This window comes from Ursus americanus, chromosome 2, assembly GCF_024610735.1.
Source record: "Ursus americanus isolate L20-20 chromosome 2, mUrsAme1.1.p, whole genome shotgun sequence".
NCBI classification, from domain to species: domain Eukaryota; kingdom Metazoa; phylum Chordata; class Mammalia; order Carnivora; family Ursidae; genus Ursus; species Ursus americanus.
The window spans coordinates 78,303,577-78,330,989 of record NC_142128.1 but is presented as its reverse complement, the minus strand read 5'-3'; the positions used below and the strand labels follow the sequence as shown (position 1 = coordinate 78,330,989).

The window sequence follows — 27,413 nt, the reverse complement described above, 5'->3', positions numbered from 1 at the left end:
CTAAAATTTACATAAAATTCCACCTGACAACAGAATATACATTCCTTTCAAGCACACAGGGAATATTCTCCAGGGCAGGTTGTATGCTAAGAAATAAATCAGGTCTCAATAAATTTAAAAGAATTGAAATCATACAACATATGTTTCCTGACCATGACCGCAAGAAAACTAGAAATCAACAATAAAAGAAACTTTAGGAAAACAATGAATATTTGGAAATTAAAGAACATTTTTCTAAATAATCAATGGGTCCACAGAAAAATCACAAAAGAAATTTAAAAAATGCATTGAACTTAATAAAAATGAAAACAAAACATAAAAAGTTATGGGATGAGGTTCGAGCAGGCTAAAAGAAAAATTTATAGTTGTAAATGCCTATGTTAGATAAGAAGAAATATCTCAAATCAGTAACCTAAGCTTCCACTTTAAGGAATTAAAGAATCAGATAAACAGCAAAGTAAATCCAGAGCAAGCAAAAGGAAGGAAATAGAGTTTAGAGTAGAGATCAATGAAATGAAATAGAGAAAAATGAAATAGAAAATACAGAAAAATCAACAAAACCAGGTTAGTCTTCTTTTTTTAAGATTTACTTAATTGAGAGAGAGAGAGAGAGAGAGAATGAGCAGGGGGAGGGGTAGAGGAAGAAGCAGACTCCTTCCTGAGCATGGAGCCCAATGTGGGACTCTATCCCAGGACCCTAAAATCATGATCTGAGACGAAGTCAGATGCTTAACTGACTGAACCACCCAGGCACCCCAACCAGGTTAGTCCTTTGAGAAAATCAACAATATCGAACTTTTAACCAGACTGACCAAGAAAAAAATAAACAAGATACAAATTACCAAAATCAAGAATGAAAGAAGGAACATCACTACCATCCCTACAGAAATCAAAAGACATTATAAGGAAATACTATGAACAATTTATGCTAACAAATTACACGATTTAGATGAAAATTCCTGGGAGAGAACAAATTACCGAAGCTGATTCAAGAAGAAAGAGAATATCATAATAAACTTGTAACAAGTAAATAAATTGAATTAAAATTTGAAATCCTCCCAGATCAATTCTAATACTAGGTATATACCTAAGAGAAATGAAAAGATAGGGCCACACAAAATACGTATATGCCAATATTTATAACAGTATCATTAGTAATAGCCAAAAGGGAGAGACAACCCAAATGTGCTCAACTGATGAATGGTTAAACAAAATGCAGTATATCCACGGATCTATACAAAGGAATACGATATAGCCACAAAAAAGAATGAAGTGTTGATACATGCTACAACATCGATTAAACCTTTAAGACATAATGCTAAGAGAAAGAACACAATTCTGTTCACAAAGGCATCTAAAGAATAAAATGCAATGAATAATTTTAAAAGAAGAACCAAACTTATACACTGAAAATTGCAAAACACTGCCGAGACTAATTAAATAAATGGAGAGTCATTTCATGCTCATGAATTGGAAGACAATATTGTTAAGAAACAATTTTCCCCAAATTGAACTACAGATTTAATACAATTCCAATCAAAATTCCATCAGATTTTTTGTTTATATGGACAAGCTGCTGCTAAAAATTTTTATGGAAATTCAAGGGACTCAAAATTGCCATAACAATTCTGAAAAAGGATGAATAAAGTGAGACAGTAAACTTACACTATCTGATTTCAAAACTTATTATAAAGCTACAATAATGAAGAAAATACAGTACTGTTATAAGAACAGGCACACAGATCAATAGAACCCATCAAAAGTCAAGAAATAAACCATTACATTTACATTCAATTCATTTTCAGCAACAATGCCAAGGTAACTCAATGGGGAAAAGATGGCCTTTTCAACAGACAGTGCCAAGACTATTAGATATTCATGTGCCAAAAGATGAATTTAGACTGTTACTTCACACTGTATATAAAAATTAACCAAAAATGGATCACAGATCTAAATGTAAGACCAAAACTTCCAGAAAAGAACACAGGAGACTTTGGGTTAATCTAAGAGTTCTTAGATATGACAAAAAAAAGTATGATTCAAAAAAAGAAAAAAACTGATAAATTAGACTTCACCAAAACTAAAAACTTTTATACTTCAAATGACAACATTAAGAACACGGACAAGCCACAGATTGGGAGAAAAATATCTGCAAAACACATATGTAATAAAGGACTTGTATCCAGAATATATTCAGAACTCTTACAACTCAATAATAGGACAACCCAACCAAAACTGGACAGATTTTAATAAACATTTCACCAAAGTATATGAATATGCACATAAAAACAAACTCAACATCACTGGCCATTAGGAAATGATAATTACCTAATAGTATAGTGAGATACCACTAAACACATACTAGAGCAGTTATAATCTAAATTTCACACAATTGGTGAAATTGTGTAAGAACCAGAGCCTTCATACACTGCTGGGGAGTGTAAAACAGTACAGTCACTTTGAAGAACAGTTTGGCAGTTTCTTAAAAACATAAACTTACCAGAAGACACAGCAATTCCACTCCTCAGAATCTACCCAAGAGAAACGAAAACATGTATCTACACATAGATTTGTACACAAAAATTTGTTGGCAGCAGTACTGGACAAAGGGCCAAAAAACTGAAAACAATCCAAATGTCCATCATTTTGTCAATGGATAAACAACATGCAGTATAATCTATGTAAGAGAATACTATTCAGCAACATAAAGGAATAGAATACTGGTACACGATATAATATGGATGAAACTCAAAACATTATGCTAAGTGAAAGAAACCAGAACAAAAAACCACATATTGTGTGATTCCATGTTATTTGAAATGTCCTGAAGAGGCAAATCTATAGACAGAAAACAGGTAAGTAGTTACCCAGGGATGGGGCTGGGAAAGGGGGTTGCCAGCAACCAGGCACGGAGAAACTCATTGAGGTGATAGAAACGTGATAGTTGCACAACTCTATAAATTTACCGAAAGTCACTGAATGCTATACTTACAATTGGTAAATTTTAAAGTATGCCAATAAAACTGTAAAAACATACATATATACGTACATATATATGTATATATACACATAACCAGCAAAGAATATGGCATCGAGATGAAAAAAATTTGGCAATATGCTGATAATTTTTTAAGATGAGTAATGTGTAATGGAGGCTCATGATAGTATTCCTTCTACTCTTGTGTATGTTAAAACAAAAATCAAATCAGGTGACTAGGTAGTCATTTGCATGTGGTATCTATCATCAGTGTTTCCCCCCAAAACAAACAAACACACAAACAAAAAAACCAAAACCTACGTTATTGTAGCACACCCTCTGACCTGGCTACCCAAAAACCTCCCCTCCATACCTTCATCCACAATAAGAAATAGCTAAAAGAGTCACCTACCCAGACTTCTCTGAAGCTAAGGATAGTCCTGTGACCCAGTTCTGAACTATAAGATGTAAGGACTAACTCTAGGTAGAATTTCTAGGAAAGCTTTTCAAAACTGGCATGCATTCATTCATTCATTCATTCATTTATCAGCCCTTTTCCTTTCACACCCCAAACCAGGAACCTAAGGCTTTGATGATATCATTGAGCTCTGTATCAACCCTGTCCTATCTTCCTCACTCAACTTCTTAGTTGTATGAGACAAACCCCTTTCTTATTTAAACCGATATAGTAAGCTTTTTATGTTTTTTTTGCTTGCAGCTAAATAACCCTCAAGGATCCTATTTTCTAATCTTTATTTAGAGACTGACTACCACTATTGTGATATTATCAAATCAGTGTCTCTCTCCTGCCCAGCACACTACTTAAGGTATTTCTAATATATTTTCTAAGATTAGCTTGACTTCCCTTAAAGTGCCCAATGTCTTCTTTCTTTTCTTCTGTCTCTTTCCACAAAGCCTATAAAGTGTCATTCAGCAGCAGTTACAATCAGGAATTCCCAGATCCAAAGGAAACAGAATGAATAGGTAACTTATATTTAAATTGTTCAAAGTCAGGGGCACCTGGGTGGCACAGTTAGTTAAGCAGCAGACTCTTGGTTTCAGATCAGGTCGCGATCTCAGGGTCATCAGGTTGTCTCCTTAGGACTGCCTCTCCCTCTCCCCCCCCCCCCCCAGTGCACGTGCACTCTCTCCCTCTCTCTAATAAAGAAACAAATCTATAAAAATAAATAAATAAATAAATAAATAAATAAATCGTTCAAAGTCTAAGATCTGACTTCTATATTCCTAGACTGATATTTTTAGCCCTGGGCACGTGTTAATTTGCATGACTGCCTTTCACAATTTCTATAAAGCCACATCCTTCTTGCTTAATAATGCTGCCTTTTTTTTTTTAAGATTTATTTATTTGAGAGAGAGCACATATATGTGCCTGAGAGAGAGAGAAGGGGGAGAGGCAGAGGGAGAGACAGCATCACAAGCAGATTCCCCCTGAGCACAGAGCCCAGTGAGGAGCTCGATCTCATGACTCAGAGATCATGACCTGAGCTGAAATGAAGAGTCAGATGCTTAACCAACTGAGCCACCCAGGTGCCCCTAATCCTGCCTTTTTCTATAAGCATAGACTGCTTGTCACATAGAAAAGAGCTGTAAACCAAGAATAGCAAAGAGCAAATACTGTATCAATTTGATTTGGCCTTTTATCCTAAAGATCCGCAGTATGTCATAAGCAGAACCACATTCATCATCTCAGCCTGGTTGACACAGTAATGAAAAATTAAGTAATGAAATCAATTACTAGAAATCTTATTGGTACTACAAACTTTTCTATTTCTATTTGTATTCCTATTAGTGTAAAGTCATAAGTTTATAATATCTTTCAAAAGATCAACTTTCTTCAGCAAGTTAAAATTGGTCATAAAAGATAATTTCTTTTTGTAGGTCCACCGGCATCACTAAAATTAAAAATCCCCATACTCATATACTATTCATATATTTCATATGTTCTAACAATTACATTTATACAAATGAGTAGATGTTTGAAGAAAGGAAAAAACAAGTACGGCACAATTGCCTAGCTTTTTTCTGGAAGTCTAAAGGCAATAGGAAAATTGTGGTCGTTAAAGACACTGATATCAACAACCTGCACAAGCTCAATACAAAATAAATTAGAAAATTATTATTTAAAACAATAAAGAACTCTGGGGCACCTAGGTGGCTCAGTTGGTTAAGTGTCCAACTCTTGATTTCAGCTCAGGTCATGATCTCAGGGTTATGAGATGGAACCCTGCGTCGAGCTCCACGCTGGGTGCGGAGTCGGCTTGGGATTCTCTCTCTCTCTCTCTCTCTCTGCTCCCCCCCACCCCTGCTGGCACTCTCTCTCTCTTTAAATAAATAAATAAGTCGTAAAAATAAAATAAATAAAATAAAATAAAATAAAATGGTAAAGAACTCAGAATGAAAACATTTCATGTCAAGAAACAGGAAACACTAATATCCAATGATTCTGGTCACATAATTTATACTAGCCTACCTCTCTAAAATTAAACAGTGACTATTTTTGCTCCATCTCTTACACAAATTAGTACAATTATAACAAAGTGAATATAAACTTATAGTGGTTTCTATCCCAAAAAGTCTACCACCGAAAGACACCTCAAAAAATGAAGGCAACAGCTAAAATTTCATGATACTTCAATTTTTTCTATTGTACTTCAATTATGATGGAGTAAATGAGATAATCTCTAAGCCTTTTGCATCAATTTTTTAAATCTATGAACCAAAAATCTTAAACATTTCTACACTAAAAACAGAAGATATGTCAAAGACATTGTTGTTCAGCAACTAACTTTTACGTATTTTAGTGAATAATGAAATCCAATAGTAAATGACATTTTCTGTTAAAAAAATTTTGAATCCCGCCTTACTACAAATTAGAAAACAAAAATATTTAATAACATACAAAATATTTCATAAAGACTATCAAACCTTGAAAAAATCTTCGAGTTGTTTACTGTTATAAAGAGCAGGGATATTGGCAGAGAACTGTAGCAAGTCTTCAGCACACTGTCTTCTCTCTTCAATGACCGTTTCATCAAATCGTCCTAGAATCAAATAAGAACCAAGACTTAAGGAAGGAACGAAGGCTTATGAGAGTTTACGTTCACAGATCAGAAAGAAGCAGCAGGCCTATCACTGCACTATCGGAATCAGCGTACTGTTCCCTAAAAAAGACAATAATGTTTCTGATACAACATGAAACAGAGGTGTGAACTGATAAATCAATGGTGCAGCCCTACTTGAAGGCCTGTCCATGTAGGAAACTTAACATTTAAGAAGCTGGTGATTTGAAACTCAAGCTGAAAAGAGAATTCTAAAGAACTCAAATGGTTTTCCATAGTAATTTAATACTGTAATTACTCGTATAATTTTCCCTTTCCCACTCTTTTTGATTTATAAAGGAGCTGAAGAGAGGAAATTATGAGAACATCTGTATATCAGTGGGGTCAAAAACCTCAGCTTGAAGCAAAAAAGCTTTGAAGCCAAACTCCACGTGTGCCACTGTCAGCGTATGTGACAGCGTGCTTGTGAGAAAAAAGACGGTCCGCACAGCACCAGTGAGCTCTGATTTACATGGTGATCGAAAGGTGGTTTTCATAGAATTGTTTTAATGCTATATACAATTTGAATGCTGATAAGACATTTTAAAATACGACCATTTTGTACTCCTCTTAGATCAGATTCCTGGTTGGCATTTGTCACATGCCATGTAGCACACAGACTGCAATCCAGGCTTCAAAAATACAAAATCAAAAGAGGAGCATCATCCCATAAATATTTCAAGCGGTTTTGCAAAATGTTAACAAAAAACTGACGCACAAAGAGATTCCTAGTTATATAACCCAAGACAAGAATTTAAAAGTAAACCACTAAAAACTCTCAGCTCAATGTGTCTCATGCTTATGGTGAAGTATCTATTTCATGAAAACTAAAAGAAACGGTTTTAGAGTCAAACCTGGTGTAAATACTAGCTTTATCATTCACTAGCTACGAAATCTTAGATAATTTCTTCATTTGTAAATCGGAGGAAATGAACAATGTACTTAAGATTCCTATGACAGGCACATAGTTAGCACTTAATAAATTAATCACGATGCCTTCGACTATCACACTGTCTCATTGCACTGTCTAGCAGACAGAGCATGCTAATTAACTCATACCTAACTATAAGAATGAATGGTGGAAATTTAGAAAAATTCTCAAAAAGAACAGTCTTAACAGTGGAACATTTTTAGAAAACAGTCATCTTTCATTAATAAAAAATCTTTTTTTTCTCCTTGATTTTTTTTTTTTTTAAATCTTAACAGTGGTCCATAAACGACCTACTCAGCTTAATGGATGGGTTCCGGAGACAAGAGTCCTACAAAATTCCATGCATGTGCCCACAAGTACCTTTTTCCAGGGAACGAGTATGTAGCTCTTATCAGCATCACCAAAGAGCCCAGGGCCCAGTAAAGGTCAACACGCCAGAGGCAGTCAATTAGAGGATCCCTAACATCCAGGACACTGCTTTATTTATACTATGTAACAGACAGCCAGTTGCTAGCCCAGTGTCTGTTTTTACCTTCTTCCTTAGTAAAATAATCCCCAATTTCTAACTGGTGGACATAGCAAACCAGGAAAAACAAACACACACTACATTGCCAGGTTGCCTTGCAGTTCCATGGGGACAGGGACGACGTTCTCGCCAAAACACAGAAACAATAATTATACTGGAGCTTCCTAAAAATCTCTTTAAGAGATAGCCTTTTCTTCTTTCTCCTTGTCCCTTTCCAGAAAGGACTGTGACGTGGGTGGTTAGAAGTGACAGAGCAACAAGACAGGAGCTTGGATTCCTGATCACTGTGCAGCTGCCCTGCCTGGAGCTACCTTCAGATCTCACACCATGAGAAAGAAATCAACTTCTATCTGGTTTTAAGGTTTATCACACGAAACCAAACCTAATACCATTACGCTATTTGGTGTTTCAGCGTTCTGTGTTTCTATTATTTCCCAGTTCATATGTAACAATTCAATTTAACTCAGTTCTTCCAATGAGAATCTAAAATGATGTGCTAGCTTAGCTATCAATAATATTATCTAGAAACAAACTTCCAAGTGCCCCTCCCTGTAAAGCAAATTTTCTGGACAGCAATCTAAGTTATTCAATCTTGGGAAAAATGCACTGGCCAAACCGGTTAAAATGATAGCTAATGTCCCTTATTCCGTTTCTTATCTAAATAAGAAATTAAGTATACACTGGTACTTATGATTATAGTCCAATATGTTTATCCCTTAAACAAAATTTAATTCCAGTGCCTGTGAATTAATATCAATAATTTTGTAAACATATAGAATCTCAGAACAAAACTCCAGAAAATGCATTAAAAAATCATACTATGTTTCAACCCACAAAACCACCTGATATTATCTTTAAATGCGTTAACTATTTGTTGAGAAATTTTAATGGAAAACTCACTAATATTTAATGACACCCTAAAAAATCTCATTCAGTAGCTAAAACAAATACATATTAATTTGGGAGCTTCAATCCTAACTGTAATCAGTGATTCATCCCACCTCCCTATTAAGCTAGACTAAAATGCTTAAGCAATGAGTACATCAACTTCTAAAGAGAATAAAACACATCTTTATGCATTTCCATTCCACTAAACTTGGACAAGTGGAGAGGAATTAAAATATTTTTCAGAATGGAGCAAGCACAATCAAAAATAAAGGCTTATGCAGTAAAAGGTTCAATTACACTGAATCCTATCATCAGAACAAACAGATGAAAGAACATGCTCACTTCTTTGTTCCTAAGATATTTCAGAATAACAACAAAAAAACAGGATTTGTAGCATAAACAAAAAAGCAGATGAATTTTAATCCAATAACTACTAGCCTTAATAGATTTAACAAAGCCACCTAATTTTAAATGAAAAAAAAAAGTAGCAAGATTCAACAGTCATCCTAATGGTAGTCAACACCCTAGTAGTGCCTCTTCTCTAGTTGCTAGTCCTTTAGTGGCACCTAAACCTTGCTCAAAAGCAGCAACAGTGAGAAATCATAAACAGGAACTTCTTTATCACTGCTTTAAATTCCCATTCACAGGGTCAATGTTTATTTTCACTGTGAACAGAGTAAAAATTATAGCTGATTTACAATAGAAAATGCAAAACGTATTTTTCATAAGAAGATTTACTGTGTACTATTACATATTATATACTATATTATTTGTGTGTATGTACATTTATTATGTATAAGCCAGCCGCTCACTCCCAATGACCAAATAATGCTTTCTTTATTAAAAGCTGTGGGAGGAAAAACTAAATTCAAACATTCTAATTAAGCTGGTAAATCACCGGAAATAAAGTCTCCCTCTCTGATTTATTAAGCTGCCTTTGGGATCTTTTTTTTTTTTTTTTTTTTAATGTAGAACAACACCCAGATATCAGAGCTTACAACTTTTTTAAAATGCAAATGTCAATGATCAAAAACTGGCCATATGGAACTAAAAGTTGCCCTTGACCAGTAAGAAAATAGCTAGAAAAGCTTGATGCTGATTCTTAACTGAAGCAAAAATTCATTCAGCGTAAAAACAAAGAGAGGCCAAGGTTTTCGGGTATGAATTATTTCCAGTCAACGGCACCAAGAACATATCTCTAAATGAACAAATTGGATTTATTACTGCTTGCAACTAGGGAAAATGTATACTCTTGGGAACCCTGGGGCATTTCACTAAGAGGGTGTTAGAATGGACTTGCAGGATTTGGGCCTGTGTTAGGTACTTTGGGGAAAGGTTTAAAGAAATGGGGGCTCTGCCCTTGTTCTGATGCTGTTGGGAAGTGGCGATAATTCCATGGTTCTATGAATTCTATCTAATTCTATGATGCTACAATTTTAACAAATCTTACTATGAGGCAAGACGAATGAAGAGAGGCTAAGGCTGTAATTTATATAAATAAGCTGCAGTCACTCACGGTAGCCAGGATGAAGACATGCTTGATCATTTTTGTGACTTTAACAATCTTCATGTTTTTGTCTATGCTCAGACATGATACCAGAATGGTCTTGTTTTTGTCTTGATCCAAGGACACAGAGTGGCCTTGTCTAATGTTCCTGTTCTGTGAAACTGCTTACGTTCAACAAGAGAACAACACAGCCTAGACATGAATGCCAAGCCAACTCTAGGAAACGCCAAGGTCGAACTAATAGGTAGTACAAGGCCACTTCTTTCTTAGCTATCAGGAACTGCTTTTCTCTTTCTCGTAGAAAAGCAAAGTATGATAACAGATCTAACAAACAAAACAATGATCTAATCCTGAGAAAACAATCAGACAGGTAGAGACTTTGAAACCTATGAAGAAACTGTCATACACTTTAAAAATGTCATTGTCATGAAAGACCAAAAAATGCATAAGGAATACTCTAGATTAACCTAGAGGCATGATCCTAGATCCAAAAACAAACAAACAAACCTGAAAAGGACATTTTTAGAACAACTGAGAAAATATGAATAAGGACTACATATTTGATAATATTATTGTATCAGGGTTAAATTTCTTGAGTGTGATATGGGATTGATTATAAGAAAATATGAACGGCAGGGTTGAAATGTCACAATATCTGCAACTTAATCTCAATTGGTTCAGAAAGAAAATGAGAGATATACAGAGAGTTATAACAAATCCAGCAAATTGTTAACAATCGATGAACTTGAGCCAAAGGCATAAAAGTATTTACCACACTATTCTTTTGTGTTTTTTTCTGTAAACTTAAAAATTTTGCAAATTAAAAAAAAAACTGGAAAAAAATAAGTTAGGTGCTCTACTGGTAACATGTAAAACTTAAGGGAAAAACAACGAACTCAGCCTAAAGGAAACAAGAGAAAACCTCCAAGAAGAGGAGACATCTGAAAAGTTTGCAAGGCTCACAAGAAAGTACGCAGTGGAGCAGTGCAACGCTGAATTCAGAGACACAAGAGAGTATGGTACGTTAGCGGTAACTGAGCAAGAGAGGATAGCCGACGGTAGCAGGTGTGTGTCAAGCACTGAGCTAGACACACACTGCAAATGTAATGCACAGAACAGGAAGATATTATCCCTATCTTACCAACAAGAAAAACACACTCAGATGTTAATTTGTATAAAATCACACTGCTAGTAAATCATGGATAGAAGATTTGGGCCTAAAGCCATCAGATTTCAAAAGGCATGTTCTTTTCACTATACCGCTAGACTAGTAACTACATTTTTGATGGCTGTGTCAATTACAATAGGATCCCCTTTTGCTGCTGAGGTTCACGTACTAAAAATGTGAAAGCAGTTAAAAAGACAGATGATTGGGGCACCTGGGTGGCACAGCGGTTGGGCGTCTGCCTTCGGCTCAGGGCGTGATCCCGGCATTCTGGGATCGAGCCCCACATCAGGCTCCTCCGCTATGGGCCTGCTTCTTCCTCTCCCACTCCCCCTGCTTGTTTCCCTCTCTTGCTGCCTGTCTCTATCTCTGTCGAATAAATAAAAAATCAAATCTTTAAAAAAAAAAAAAAAAAGACAGATGATTAACCAGCAAGTCCCTCCACACAAGCACAGCTGCAGGCTGCAGGGTTCACTGCAGTTATCAAGTATTACAAATGGACTGTACCATTTACTGAGAAAGATTAACTGCTTACTTATCAAGATTAATAAGAAACTTTCACTCTTTAATAAGTAAGGATGTGGAGAAAAGTTGAAGATAATCCATTAGCAACAGCAATAATAACTACAAATCTCAACCAATTTAGGAACCACTCCCTTTCACCCAGTGACAAGCTTATTGTTTAAGAAGCTGGGCTGTGTATCTCCCAATATTAAAGTTAAAGATATATGGACACAGTTAAATTCCAGAGTACAGAAGGTATAAAATAAAAAGTAAAAACATCCCTCCTCCCACACCCTGAAAAGGTACATTATACAAACGTGTGTAGGTGTGTCTTCACACAAGTACGTATGTCTACTCAAACACAGGTATGAGCTTACTAAACATACTGCTGTGCAACATTTGTTCTCACGTCTTAAAAATATAGCCTGGATATCTTACCACACTAGTATATTTCAAAGAGCTAAAGAATTCTATTAACTGCCTAAATTATGGCATATCTGTACAATCATATAATGAGAATATTCAGTTTCTGTTCAGTTTTCTTCTACTGAAAATGCTGCAGAGAACACCCATATGTATGTACATATGTGTGCACACATCTGTATGTGTATGCATTCTCAAAACGTGATCTGCAGACTGCTGAGGGTCCCCGAGGGCCTTGTAAGGGATCAACAAGGTCAAAACCATTTTCATAATAATACTAAGACAGAAGTTGCATTTTCCTATTTACTTTTCCTATTTACTTTTTATTTTATACCTTCTGTACTATGGAATTTCACTGTGTCCATATTTCTTAAGCTTTAATATTGGGAGATACACAGTCCAGCTTCTTAAATAGGCATTTTTCCACCGAATTGACATCTGCACTGATCACCTAAAAGCAATAGCAGTAAAACTGCAAACCTCTTAGCAGGAATCAAGACAATGGCACCAAACTATACTTACTAGTAATCACCATATTCCTGACTGCCATTCACCCATATTAAAAAAAATTTCCAAATGTCAGTTTCACTTAAGAACATCTTTGATGAAGCAATAAAAATTATTAACTTTATTAAATTTCGACCCTTGAGACCATTTCTTTTCAAAAGTCTGTGGGGAAAAAAACTATAACCTTTCAGATTTGGTTATCTGGCTAAAACCTCCCCCCCTCCAAAAAAAAACATAAACACAGTGAGGCCAACAACTCAAGGAAAACTACCAATTGCATTGTTGTCAGTGATGAAATTCAAGCCATCAAGTCACTGTGAGCTTGACTGCTTCCCAATACTTAAAATATTTCCTTTAGAGATCTATGATGACATTAACCATTTTTTTATATCATATAATGAAATAGGGCAACATATGCAAGATCTGCATAACTCAGGGAACCAATATTTTTCACATGACCAATGCATGATGTTACAAGTTCATGCATACGTTAAAAAAACCACTCAAATTTAAGATAGAAAAATGAATTTTAATAAAATAAAGTACCAAAGGTTTGTTGGTAAGATTTCAGATTCCATAATGCAACTAAACTTTTAAGAAATTACCACTTACTAAGCTTTGGTGTATCAAAGATGATTATCTTCAATTGCCCAACAAGCTATTAAAATACTCCTCCCTACATCATCTCTATGATGCTGAATTTTCTTCATATACTTCAATCAAAACAATCTATCACCAAGATTGGATCCACAAGCAGATATGAAAATCTAGCTGTTTTCTCTTAATCCCAGCATTAGAGATTCACAAATGTAAATTAATACAACTTTTCTTACAAATATTCTTCATAAAAATATTAATATGTAATATACTTTTTATTTTTTCTTTAATACAACATTATTTTTAAATTTCTAATATGGTAAGTATTAGAAATATGTAGGTACAACTACATCAACAGTTCTTTGAGATGCTCAATAATTTTTAAGAGTGTAAAGGAGCCTTCTGAGACTAAAATGTCTAATAATCATTGATAAATAAACATCTCCTATGCAGATGTGAGAATAGATGTGTAGTAAAATTTAGTAAAAACACAACTGTTAGGAAAAGGCATTTTTTTTAAGGAAAAGGTATATTTCAAACTGACCTCCAAAACCTGTGCAAATTTATACTCTTCCTGTTGTGCACCTATATCCCCGTACTAAGAATAATCAGACTTCTTAATTTCTGCCTTGAGATTGACTTGCAACGATATCATTGCCTATAACTACTCTGTCTCTTAAATTTTAACTCATTCTTTCTTTTTGTTTAACTTATTTCTTAAGCATTTATATATCGGGCATGGTCCTACATGCTGAAGATACAGCCATAAGTAAGAATAAAGCAGTCTCTAATCATGCAGTCGTGTTAAGGACTGAGAGAGAAAGAGGGAGGAAAAGACAGTTAAGTATGAAGGAGGACTCTTATTTTTAGAATACAAAAGAACACTTTTTGATGTGCATTCAGAAGCATGATTCTTAAAATTCCTCAGGTTGGGGGTGCCTGGGTGGCTCAGTTGGTTAAGCATCTGCCTTTGGCTAAGGTCATGATTTCAGGGTCCTGGGATCGAGCCCCGCATTGGGAGCCCCCCTCAGCGGGGAGTCTGTTTCTTTCTCTCCCTCTGCTTCTCCCCTCCCCCATCCCATATGCACACTCTCTCTCTAATAAATAAGATCTTAAAACAAAAAAAAAAAACTCCTAAGATTGGTGATTTTTAATTATTTGCATCTTTCTAATTAAAACAGAGTGTCACTGGGGTTACTATTCCAAAGAGATAAAGAACTCATACAACTCAACACCAAAAGAACAAACGATCCAATTAAAAAGTGGGTAGAGGATCTGAATAAGCATATTTTCAAGGAAGACATATAGATGGCCAGCAGACACATGAAAAGATGCTCAACATCACTAATTATCAGGGAAATGCAAATCAAAACCACAATGAGACACCACCTCACGTCTGTCAGAATGGGTAGGCTCAAAAAGATAAGAAATAACAAGTGTTGGCAAGGATTTAGAGGAAAGGGAATCCTCTTGCAACTTTTGGTGCAAACAGAAATTGGTGCAGTCACTGTGGAAAACAGAATGGGGGTTCTCCAAAACATCAAAAATAGAACTACCATAAGATCCAGCAATTCTACTTCTGGGTATTTATCTGAAGAAAATGAAACCACTAATTCAAAAAGATATATGCATCCCTATGTTTATTTCAATATTATTTACAATAGCCAAGATATGAAAGTCACTTAAGTGTCTATCAATAGAGGAATTGATAAAGAAGATGGGGTGTATATACACACACACATACACACACACAATGGCATGTTATTGAGCCATAAAAAAGAATGAAAATGTGTCATTTGTGACAACATGGATGCCCCTACCGGGTATTATGACAAGTAAAATAAGTTAGAGAAAGACAAATATGGTACGATTTCACTTATATATGGAATCTAAAACACAAAACAAATGAACAGACAAAACAGAAACAGATACATAAATACAGAGAACAAAATGGTGGTTGCCAGAGGGGAGGGAGGTTGGGGGATAAAGGGGATAAAGAGGTACAAACTTCCAGTTATAAAATAAATAAGTCACAGGGATGTAAAGTATAACATAGGGAATATAGTCAATAATATTGTAATAAACTTGTATGGTGACAGATGGTAACTATTCTCATTGTATTGATTTCATAATCTATGTAAATGTTTAATCACTATGTTGTATGCCTGAAACTCCTATCATATTATATATGTCAACTATACTTCAATTTAAAAAATATTTTTTAAAAAAGTAGAGTGCTACAAAACTTAAAAACTTGACAGTAAGGATGTCACACTTCCCTTTCAGAACTTCTAGATCATGATGCTCACTTCAGCTAAGTTTCTCAGAAGACAGAGGCTGAATCATCATACCCACAGTGCCTATTTTTAAAATGTTTCTTGAATTAAGTATGCCTATAAAATTTCCAGATAATTACAGTTGGACTGGTATTAATCAAAGAAGACTACTAATAGCAGCAGAATCATGATCAGAAAAGGTTCAAAGGCAAAAAGCAACTACAACTTTAATCAGAAAAAGTGTCAAGGAAAAAAGTAAGGAACCACAGATATTGGGTAATAACAATGAAAAGAAGGCACCAGAAATGTGAATACCATGATTCTGAGGTCAAACGCCAAAAGCGAGCAAAGAGTAACAAGAGTTTATGGATTCCCGTAATGCTTCGCAGGGTAATAAAATGAATTGATGGTACCATCAAAACAAATGGTTCTACTGCTACTGCCCTGTTGTCCACATCCCTCAGTTGTTTTTCACCTAAGGAAATATAGATACTTTTCTTTGTAATTATGAACTGAAGATACGTCTTGAGATTACTTATATTTCAAGACATCATTAAATATCATAAATTGTTAATATTAAGTATTTGTTAAAACTAAAGAATTGTAGCAAAAGCTTCTGATGGCCACTTCATTCTGTCATAAATGCCACTGATGTTACTATACTATTAGGTGTGTTTCTTGTCCCCAGAGTTGCGAAACATGCAAAATATCCTAAGAAAGGTGTAAAGATCAGTTGAGTACTGTGGTCCTGCAATCAGCCTGAAGGAATCACTATTCCATATAAACTATAAGCCAGCAGAGATTGGATAATTTCAAATCATCCAAAATTCTCCCTCAATCAAAGAGAGCATCAGTAGGGTTCAGTCCAGAGACCAAATCCGCATAGTAATTTGAACAAGGAAAGCTTAATATAAACAAAAACTACTAAACAACAGTTAACTTATTCATTCTAAAGAGTACCCCAGGGTAAAGGAAAGTACCAAAGAAAGGAACAACCTGGAGGGAGAACCCCTCCCCCAAAGTTGGGATTGGGATCTTCCTGGAGAAGATGTGTTTGTAGCCACTGAATGGGGGAGAAGTTAGCTGGGTTCCCTAGGCCAGAGCTGGTCCACAGTTGCCAGGAAAGCGAGAAAGACCCCTCCAGAGTTCACATGGGACCAGAATGGCAGGCGAGCAACAAGAGAGAATCACAGTGCTGGGAGCCCACTCACAAGCAAGGTAACACAAGACCTGGGGTACACAATGTCTGTGTTAACAAAGCCACAGGAAACAATTTTCTGGGGTAAAGGCAGGCCAAGGCTGGCAGACAGGCATGCAGAAGGAGACAGGGCATCAGCAGCCTGCTCACCTGCAGAGCAACGAGGTCTGGAGTCTAAAATGTCACCAGAGCACAGAGTCAGAGTTACAGAATCAGAAGCCCACTCTCCACTAGATCTGGGGTGCCCTGGTGTACTCAGCCAAGTGGTCAAATGGGCAAGGGACGCACGCTTGGCAGTAGACTGTGTTTAGGTGTGTGGCTGAGGCCAATGCCTCCGGCAACAGTGTAGGAGGAGCAAAAAGAAAAACAAAATCCAAAGCACACTGGAAGGAGGAACAGAAGCCCCCTACCCTCCCGCAATGCCCCTCCAGCATCCTCTACCATGAACAGCATACTCACTGTAAAGGAAAAATATTTAAAGAGTCCAACCCATGAATGTGTAACAGAAAATGAAAAAAGAGACTTGAAACTAAGAGGCACTAAATGGATAACTGTCATGATTTCTTAGAATTACCAATGTAAAAGCCCCAGGAATTCCAGGCCTGTCTTAAAAGGCAGCAATTTCTCCAATGTCAATGAGAAATATAGCTGGTATCAGCACATACTCTATAAAGCCACTGCACAAAAATCAACATGGCATAGAAATACGTATTACTATAAGAATAAATAAATGCCATAAAAGAAAAACTTTAAATTAGTGGCAATGCATAAAAAGTTAATGCATAATGAGGATGGTATCGATTTCATTGGGAAAAACATGTATTTAATAAATATCTCAGATGTCTATCCATCTGAAAGAAACATAAAATGAAGTATCATCTGACATCCCATTCAAATATAAATTCCACATGGATATTAAAAAGAATTTTTTTAAGCTCTAAAAATCATCTTACAAGCAAATAGAGGAACTGGGAGACATTTCTAATCGAGACCAGAAACCCAAAATCTTAGGAGGTGGAGGGGGCAAGAACAGAACCGAACATATAAAAATGTGTTTGGCAAAACCTATTATACACAATTCTAAAATATGTCTACGTAGTGTATATAAAAGTATATATCACACACTGATGTATGTATGCAGAGGGGTATATGGATGGAAGCACGTATAATGTATGCAATGTACAGAAATGCATTATGTTTCCTAACACTAGCTGCTGAAAAGAACCTTAGAAGCAACTTGCAATGAGCCTATCTACTGCCCAGATAGTGGCCAGGGTCCAACGAGAAAATGGAGTCCACACAGCAATTTGAACAGTCTTATAAGGAATTATTAATTATTTGCACAGGATTAACTACTAAGAGGCAAGAGCAGAGAACTCTAAAGAATACCCTATGGCTGAGGGAAAGAAACAGAGGCAGTAGTTGGAAGGGGCACCTCCCTCCCAAGGCTGGACTTTACATCTCACTGGAGACAGTGTGGTCCCAGCACACGGAAAGCGAGAAGTCAGCTGGGTTACCCCAGTCAGAGCTGTTCTATAGTAGGAAGGCCGAAGCTGATGGACAAGAACCGGCAGGCCGGGACGGATCAGCAGGAACCTCTCTGCCGTGGCACCAGCATGCCAAGAGTGGAAGGCAGGGAGGCGCAGACAGTAACTGGCCACACAATCTGCCAGAGGGGGACATACCCCCCATAAACACACCAATGGCAGCACACAGCAACAGGAGCAGAATATTAGGAACCTCTGTGCCTCAGTTTCCTGTAAAAATTTTGCAAAGCCATGAATCTAATAGTTGTTAATCAGTAACACACCCAGAGCTACCACCCCAAAATATCTATATCTGGCCTGGCTGGGTGCCTCAAATCATGACCATTCACATTGTAAGAAAGGTATCAGAAAAAATGTACGAAGTATAAACTTTCAAAAATCCCCAAATTTCAGAACTATAAGAATAATTCAGTATCATCTCTTCTTATGTTCCTACATGTTGTTTTGTTTTTTTATTTGCTTGACTGGCTGGAACTGAAGTTGGTGTGCTGTTGTTTCACAAAAGGGAAGAGTAAATGCATTCGAAGTTAACGAGCCTACACCAGGAACATGAAAAAACAACTTCAAGTGCTTGCTGCCTGATGTGAGTCATCCTAATAAGGGCTCTTGACTTCATCGTATAGAATTGCAGGGTTCAGCATATACACACAATTAGCCAATCATTACTTTCTAAAAATCACAATTTCAAAATAGTCACTTACCAAACACTATTCCTTTAGCAAATGGAGGAAATAATTCTGAATGCCGGAATAAGTTTTTGTGAATTTGCCATAGTTCTTTGTGTAGTTTCTTAAAGTCACTGTATCTCTTCCATACGATTATCTAAAGAAAAAGAAAAATCAAATGTGTCTCTCACAGTGAAACTATGTAGGTTCAGATATCTGAACAACAAAAAATCTTTTCATGAAAGTGCCCAAAATTGTCATGCAAAGGCAAACAAATATATGTTCTAACCAATATGGTTAACTATCTCAGATTAAATAATAATATCTGATTTAAAAATAAAAAGCAGCAACTCTTTCTCTAACTTTTCTGTTTTGGTTTTTAAATTTCATTTTACACAGTACTGTGTCCTTGGAAAAGTATTCAACCTGGTACAAAGAAGGTCTATGCCACCTAAAATGGCACTTAACCTCTTCAAAAATCAATTACTATTGGCCTGGAAGTGAGCTAGATGTCAAAATACATATTCTGTCGCAAAAAGAGCATATTTATAAACACAAAATATTTAGACAAAAAAATTTTTTTTGAGAGAAAAAGAGAGAGTGCATGCACAAGCCCAGGGGTGGGGGGCACACAGAGGGAGAGGGAGAGAGAGAGAATCCCAAGCAGGCTCCACGCTCAGCTCACAGAGCCCAAAGCAGGGTTCAATCTCACAACCCTGAGACCATGACCTGAGCTAAAATCAAGAGGTGGAGGCTTAACTGACTGAGCCAACCAGACACCCCTAATTTAGACAATTTTTTTAAAAAGATTTATTTATTTATTGAGAGAGAGGGAGAACACATGTGGGGGGGGGGTTCGGGGCAGACAGAAGAGAGAGAATCTCAGGCAGACCACACTGAGCGCAGAGCCCAACGCAGGGCCTGATCTCACCACCCTGAGATCATGACCTGAGCTGAAATCAAGAGCTGGACGCTTAAGCAACTGAGCCGCCCAGATGCCCCTAAACAATTTTTAAACATAAAGTACCTACATAGCATTTGCCTAAAAGAATAAATAACACTGAAGAGGAAATGGCTGTGTACCAAGTAATCAATCTTAACTTTTACATTTCATAAACCTTATTTCACAAATCTCAGTTTAAAGTAATACTAAGGATTTCTTAAAGCAAGACGAATCCTGAACAGAATACCATTAAAACTAGTATATTTCAAAACAGAAATCACAGTCGTCTAGATTATATAACACATAAAAGTTTACCTCCATTAATTTGAATTAGTTTAACCTTATTTAGATTAAATTCAAGGAAAAAAAAAACACCTTTATAAAGAAAACAGATTTGACACATGACTTTGATATCACTGATTCAGCCCCTCAGTCACCACAAAATAGGATAAAACTGAGTTTTAAACTCCATTACATGGTATAGTAGGTCTTTGCTCCTTAAAAAAAAAAAAAAAAAAAAAAAAAAACTAATTACCTCACTTCTAACAAACTCAATAGAATGTAATGTTAATAATAAGCAAATCTTAGGCCAAGCAGGTAATTAAGTGAGATTTAAGAGATTCTTGTCAAAAAATTTACTCTCTGGATATAAGAAATTCTTCACTATGGGGCGCCTGGGTGGCACAGCGGTTAAGCGCCTGCCTTCGGCTCAGGGCGTGATCCCGGCGTTATGGGATCGAGCCCCTCATCAGGCTCCTCCACTATGAGCCTGCTTCTTCCTCTCCCACTCCCCCTGCTTGTGTTCCCTCTCTCACTGGCTGTCTCTATCTCTGTCAAATAAATAAATAAAATCTTTAAAGAAAAAAAAAAGAAAAATTCTTCACTAAACTTTATCATACTACCAAAAATTCTACCATGATGAGGTTCTTATTTTTACTATAGTTATAATCCTAGGAGTGTAGTCAGATTTAATATGAATTAATTTAAACTGTTTCCTTCTGATGCTTCCTTTTATTCATTTACTCAACAAAACTAGTTACCAAAACCAGTATTTTCATGTCTCTACTCTGTACTAGGCTCTGTGTTAGCACGACGAATGAAGAAATGAGAAACACAGACCCTGCCTTCAAAGACTTCCGGTCTAGGTGAGCAGGACAAGCCAACACAGTAATTGCGTCACAAGACAGTGTAATAAATGTGGACAAAGGAAGCCCAAGGAGCAATCCCTGTTATGAAAGGAGCACCTACGGAAGGTATTACCTTAGGTAAGTATACTGAAGGCAAGTAGTGATTAGACCAACAAAAAAGAGAGAGAGAAGCGATTGGGGATGAAGTTTTTTGTTTTTGTTTTTTTTTAAGATTTTATTTATTTACTCGACAGAGATAAGAGACAGCCAGCGAGAGAGGGAACACAAGCAGCGGGAGTGGGAGAGGAAGAAGCAGGCTCATAGTGGAGGAGCCTGATGTGGGGCTCAATCCCATAACGCCGGGATCACGCCCTGAGCCGAAGGCAGACGCTTAACCGCTGTGCCACCCAGGCGCCCCTGGGGATGAAGTTTTTAAAATGAGTGAGATGCCAAATTTAACCACTAGAATTTGGGCTTTTGCAACTGAATAAATGGTGGGCCATTCTCTGAGGTGAAAAAAAGGGGAGAGGAAACCTTTACAATAAGAACAAAGTTCAATTTTAGACATCTTTGGCACAGGTTTGGAGTTCAAGAATGAGAACTAAGCAAGATGTATTCATTTGGGAATTATCAGCAGAGAGGTGGCAATCACTCAGGAAAGCTTTCTCAGCATTTGTAACAAGATGAGGAGGCTAAGGACAAAACAATGGGGAACCCTAACACTGAGAAGTCAGCCAGAAATAAAGAAGAGGAAACCAAGTGCAAAGTAGGTGTTTAAGAAGCTTGGTTGTGCCATGACACAGACCACCTGGATGGAAGAAAAGATTTTATTTTAAAATGGAAGTGAATGAGACAAAAGCTGATAGCAAAGAACCAACAGTTCCAGTAAAAGAGCAAGAGGAACAAGCAAGGAAGAGAGCCAAACCAATACTTGAAAAGTAAATGGTCTCAGGACAGTGAGAATACAAGTGATTTTAATTTTCATATTTTTTGCTTCTCTGTAATTTCTAATTTTGATATATGAAAATAATTCTGTCATGGGGAAAAAAACAGTGCTTTTTTATATTTTTAAAATAGATCAAATTGTGGTGGTACCACGCTGCCAAAGGCTTAAGGAAGAAATGGGTGATGGGCTTGTGAAAGTAACCTTACATAAGATAAATGCCATCCTTACAGCCATTATAAACTAGAAACGAGAACTACTCAAAAGACTGTGGCTCATGGAAACAGTTAAATTTGCAGGTAAAATTTCTATTCTTGTTAGGGTCATTTTTAAATAAAGGCAGAGTAACTTAAGGGGCAAAAGTTAATAACTTAATCAGAATAATGATAATAACAACATGGTCTATAAACTAGCATATAATCTGTCAGAGTAAGAATTAGAGCCTCCAAGGTGAGACTCTTTTTTAGCATGCCTAATTTATTCACTCACGTCCTTCTTATTCTCAACACTAGAACTATAGAACCAAAACATCTAAGAGCAAATATAAACCCTCAAGAAATGCAGGCAACCAAAGCATCACAAAATGTCACCATCTACTGCCTACTTTTCTTCATACTCCTTTTAACCTTGGACATTTCTAGAAATCTTCAAAATGTCAAAGCGAACAAAAGCACATCTCCATTACGTTCGCAGTATTAATATTTATAACTGAACTACGCAAAGTCCCAAAAGATGCATGCAAAAATTATTTTCTCTAGTAATTCTTTCCTATTAGAAAAAAATTGTGTAACAACTACTATTCTATTGAACCAACCCTGGCAGAAATTTCTTATTCATTATAGTTACTTTGCATAAAATTCCCCAATTAAATATTAATTCAGTGACAGTCATATATACACTACGAATTTAGTAAAAGCTTAACTTTCATTAAAAGCATTCCCTTAAGTAATTTTTACATAAAATCAATGTTTTCTTTTCAGATAATTTCACTTAGTGATAGCAAAAACCTTTAGATCCCATAAACAAAACCACTCAATTCGATTAAATTTGTCCTCTCACATATTATTTTTAAATTGCTGGATCATCTTTTCTTGCAACCAGCATCACTACCATATTTGCTTACAGATTTTCTTTCTCCCCTTTTCAAGAGCCTTTTCTTTCCCTTGACACATTTTAAATGTTCTCAAATGGTTTTTATCAAACTATATTATTTATGAAATGACTTAACAGATTTCTGACATGATACATAGAAAGTTCTATTTCAGTTCTTCTCCTTTTCCCAAATGTCACCAGTAAAATCTACTACCTATAGAGCAACAGTTATAGGTCACTTTTTGAAAAAGGTACGGGAGGGAGGGCACAACAGCTCTACTTTTTTCTTTACCCTTCTGCAGCTGTTCATGCTTTAGAGAATCTACTGAACAAGAGGCCACATTAACTGTTGTTGTCCGCCTCAGATCTTCCCATGCTGCTTTTTTTTTTTTTTTTTAAGATTTTGTTTATTTATTTGACAGAGAGAGAGAGAGCACAAGCCCGGGGAGCAGCAGAGGAAGCAGAAGCAGGGTCTCCGCTGAGCAGGAAGCCAGATGTGGGGCTCGATCCAAGGACCCTGAGATCATGACCTGAGCCAAAGTCAGATGCTTAACTGAGCCACCCAGGTGCCCCATCCTGTGCTGTTCTTAATAAATAAAAATTTAGAGGGAATTTTTGAAGGATAAAATTTTGTAAAAGAAATCTATCCTGGATAATTTTAAATTATTTCCTCCATGTGAGTATTTCAGCGTTCTTAGGAAAAAAACACTGCTACCTGGTAGCATGTACCAAGGTGTGTGAACATATCTATTAAAAAAAACAACAAAACATCTCCAGTTTTACGAGGATAGCATATTATTAGCCCTATATTTGGTTAGATTAACAGGACATCTTCTAATCCTCAATAGCTCTTAGGAAGCCTGACTAAATTCTAAAGCAGTACCTAACTGGCTCCGTTAACAGGAAAGAGAAAGTGAAAGGAAAGGAAATGGAAACAAACTCTAGGTAACAAATTTCTCTCCTAAATGAGAATTCCAATGTTTGAATGAAATACATGAGAAGCTAGAGTGTTAAATTTCAAGGTTATTCTATATTTCAAGAAGCTGGCAAGACAGAAGACATTTTTAAAAATTTTTATACCATTTCTAGCAAAGGACCATGCAATCATCTAACTAAAGGACACTTACAAGAGTTTTGTGATGAATGGTTCACCAACAGTTGTTAATATAAAAGAGTTTTCCCCAAAAGAGGATTAAGGAAATGGCAGAGAGTATGTTCATGGATAGGTTGGTTCAGGATTCTCCCTGGAAAACGGGAACATCAAGCTACAAACTACAGCATAGCAATCAGACAATGTATTCAAAGGAAACACAACCCATCTTTAATTTTAACAGAGTTGTAAAATTTCAAAAGCAGAACAGCCTGTACTGACTATTAATTCAACATAATTAGAAGAATTCCAAAGAAGTCCATACTAGCCGATTGACACTTAAGTAGAGAGAGTACTTTATACAATGGTGCAAATTACTTTCATTTCCATTTTGGAAGGATATTGATACAGAAATACATATATCCTTTTCTTCCCAAATAACTATATTACAATATTCTCTTCCTGGTTATTGAGGCAGAAAAGTGAGATATCTTAAAGCCCCTAAGAAAAATTATATGAAATCTTTTAAAATTGTGTTTTATTGACCTCAAAACAAATACTGAATCAAAGACATCTTTGGCACAGGTCTAAATGCTAATGTATAAAAGTTCAAATATTGTCTATACCTGATGTCACACACTCAAACCAACCAGTACCAAACAATCGATTTAAATGTATGAATCAAGCCAGGTTTATTAAGTAAAAAGTAGTGGGGCTTGTTGGAAAATACATACTTCATCTGAAGACATTAAAATTCAAATGGGGAAAAAAAATTGTTGCAGAATCAAGACTGCCAATTTATAATGTCTTTCTTAAACATTTTAGTAAAAAAAAAATCCCCAACATACATCCTTCTAATATGGTGTAAATGAGCAGGTACCAAAATGAAAGTAAATCAAAAAACATTAAGACAAGGAAGCTCCCCAGTTAGGATTCCTAAAGGTATATAACAAGCACGACATAATTACAAATAAAGAATTCCATAGTTTAAAGCAAAAACACACAAGCTGGTATCATTTGAGAGACAAAGAGTCTGCAAATGAACTAACTACAAATTTAAAAAAGAAACAGACATCTACACCCAAAGCAGTTTTCCAAGGTGTCAACATATCAACTCAATATAAAAGTGAAAGTAGACAGGAACCCATAATTTATTATGATCTTTAAAATTAATATTAGTTATCAAATACTTTTCATTTTTTATTATTTATGATTTTGAAATAGATAAGAGCTCTTAGTACTAAAATCTTAGGAATGTTAGTTATCAGAAACATTATCACATTATTAAACAGCACTATAATTCCTTAAATTCTTCTTTGTATAACTTAACACCTACTAAAACTTAACACGTACTTAACAGGTCTGAAATAGGAAACTTCAGCTACTGTTTTGTGAGCTAAAGATAATCTGCAGACAAACACATAAATACGAAGACAGGCATACCAACAATTCCGATTCCTCAACAAAGCATTTAATTTTTTATCAAATATATAAAATAATATTTTCATATGTATAAACATGTTACCTCCTGGACATCCTCTGGATTTCTTCGTGAAACAACCTAAAATAAAACATACACAGAAATATCTCATCATTACCAAAATTTAAGATTTCACATTCGTATAATTAATTACAACAGTATTTGAGAAATTCAATTTGTTTAAAGGAAAAGAAACACTATATTGTATCACTTACAAAGAACTCAGCTATACAATAACTTCACCATCTGAAACACATGCTAAAAAATTAAGAAAAAGGCAACTAGGGGGCGCCTGGGTGGCTCAGTCGTTAAGCGTCTGCCTTCGGCTCAGGGCATGATCCCGGCGTTATGGGATCGAGCCCCACATCAGGCTCCTCCACTGGAAGCCTGCTTCTTCCTCTCCCACTCCCCTTGCTTGTGTTCCCTCTCTCGCTGGCTGTCAAATAAATAAATAAAATCTTTAAAAAAAAAAAAAAAAGAAAAAGGCAGCTAAAAAAATGCCCACACACTAAAGTTCATGCATTACATTCATAAGAGAATGCCCTGGCTTCACTCTTACTTGACATAATTCTAACAAGCTTGTCTACTCCCCTTCCCAGCCTACATATAGAGTAGAAGCAAAAAAAGCAGCTGTACCCATACAAAGTACACAAGGGATGGCTCTGTGTTATTTCTTACAACTGTACGTAAATCTACAATTAGCTCAATAAAAATTCCAATTAAAAAAAAAGCAGCCATAATGCTCAGACACACCAATATCTGTGAGAAGTAATCACTGACCACCTAATGGTGAAGACAAAAAACAAAAGTAACTTACAAAAAAAAATCATATATAGCATTCAGGGACAAATAATCCTATTAACATTACCTGAGCGAAGAGAAAGAGGGGGGATTGTTTCAGACTTCTCTAATTACACTTCTCTAATTAGACTAAAAAGCCTAACACCATTTAGAAAGATTTCCTCACAAAACTTAAGAAAGAAGGCAGGGTGTTTAAATCATCAAACAGCACTGAAGAGTGGAAAAATCTCACATTAGATACATAATCCCATCTATGTAAAAGTAAATTTCATGAACTGAATGCTATAATATGCATTTTGCAAAGACAAAAAGATACATCAAACACATTAAAATAGTTGCCTATGGATGAGAAAAAGAAAAGTCTTTGCTGACTGGTGACAGAACCATAAACTGAACATTATGAGCCATTCAACAAGCATGACCTCTATAAAATGGGGAATAATACTCCCTGCCTGGCCTGGCTCTGATGGACATCAAATCAGAACACGGCAAGAACTTCATAATAAAAAAGTTAGTTCCTTCTCTTCCTTACTAGAGAATTTATATTGAGAGGTCCCACCTAAGAATTCCAGACAGGAAAGGTTTCTAATTTCTTGCCACTCTATTCTCCAGCTTTCAGGATATATAAATTTGGTAAAATCTCTTAGCAATTTTCATTAATTTAGAATAGTGCTATCCAACAGAACCTTCTTTGATCGTGGAAAGAAATCTGTACTGTTCAACACAGTAGCCCCTGGCCACATGCATGTGCATGGCTACTGAGCACCTGAAACATGGCTATTGCAATTAATAACTGAATTTTTAATTTTATCCCATTTAAATTAATTTACATTTAAATAACAATAGCCACATATGACTGATCCTTACTGTATTAGACAACACAGATTTAGAATAAGAGAGTAGAACAGGGAACTAATGACCATAAAATTATTCAAATACTGAATTTTAGCTATTACTTTCACATACTAGCACCCTCCCAACTCACAGGCACCTTTCTAAAACTATGACAGTATTTCACATAATCATTTAATTTTGCCTACTATAAATTTTTCTTAAATTTTTGTAAAATATGCTAATGAGAAGAACGAGGTATAATCAATCCACTAA

At 35.9% G+C, this 27,413-nt stretch overlaps 1 protein-coding gene across 10 annotated transcripts in view; it reads right to left on the bottom strand.

Annotated features, from left to right (window-relative positions):
- RPS6KC1 (ribosomal protein S6 kinase C1) overlaps positions 1 to 27,413 on the bottom strand; it is a 236,120-nt gene that overhangs the window by 195,161 nt on the left and 13,546 nt on the right. For 8 of the 10 annotated variants that reach the window (XR_006777787.2, XR_006777786.2, XR_006777785.2 and 5 more), the window contains exons 2-4: positions 25,551 to 25,586; positions 18,867 to 18,987; positions 5,924 to 6,039 (exon numbers count right to left, since the gene is read on the bottom strand). Coding sequence is in view for 5 of the 10 variants with exons in the window: in XM_045787882.2 (XP_045643838.1) it covers positions 5,924 to 6,039; positions 18,867 to 18,987; positions 25,551 to 25,586 (273 nt within the window). In the remaining 5 variants the exon portion in view is untranslated. Of the gene's footprint in view, positions 1 to 5,923; positions 6,040 to 18,866; positions 18,988 to 24,062; positions 24,076 to 25,550; positions 25,587 to 27,413 lie in introns of those variants that run through there. The other 2 variants (XR_006777789.2, XR_015722618.1) reach the window with 2 other exon arrangements.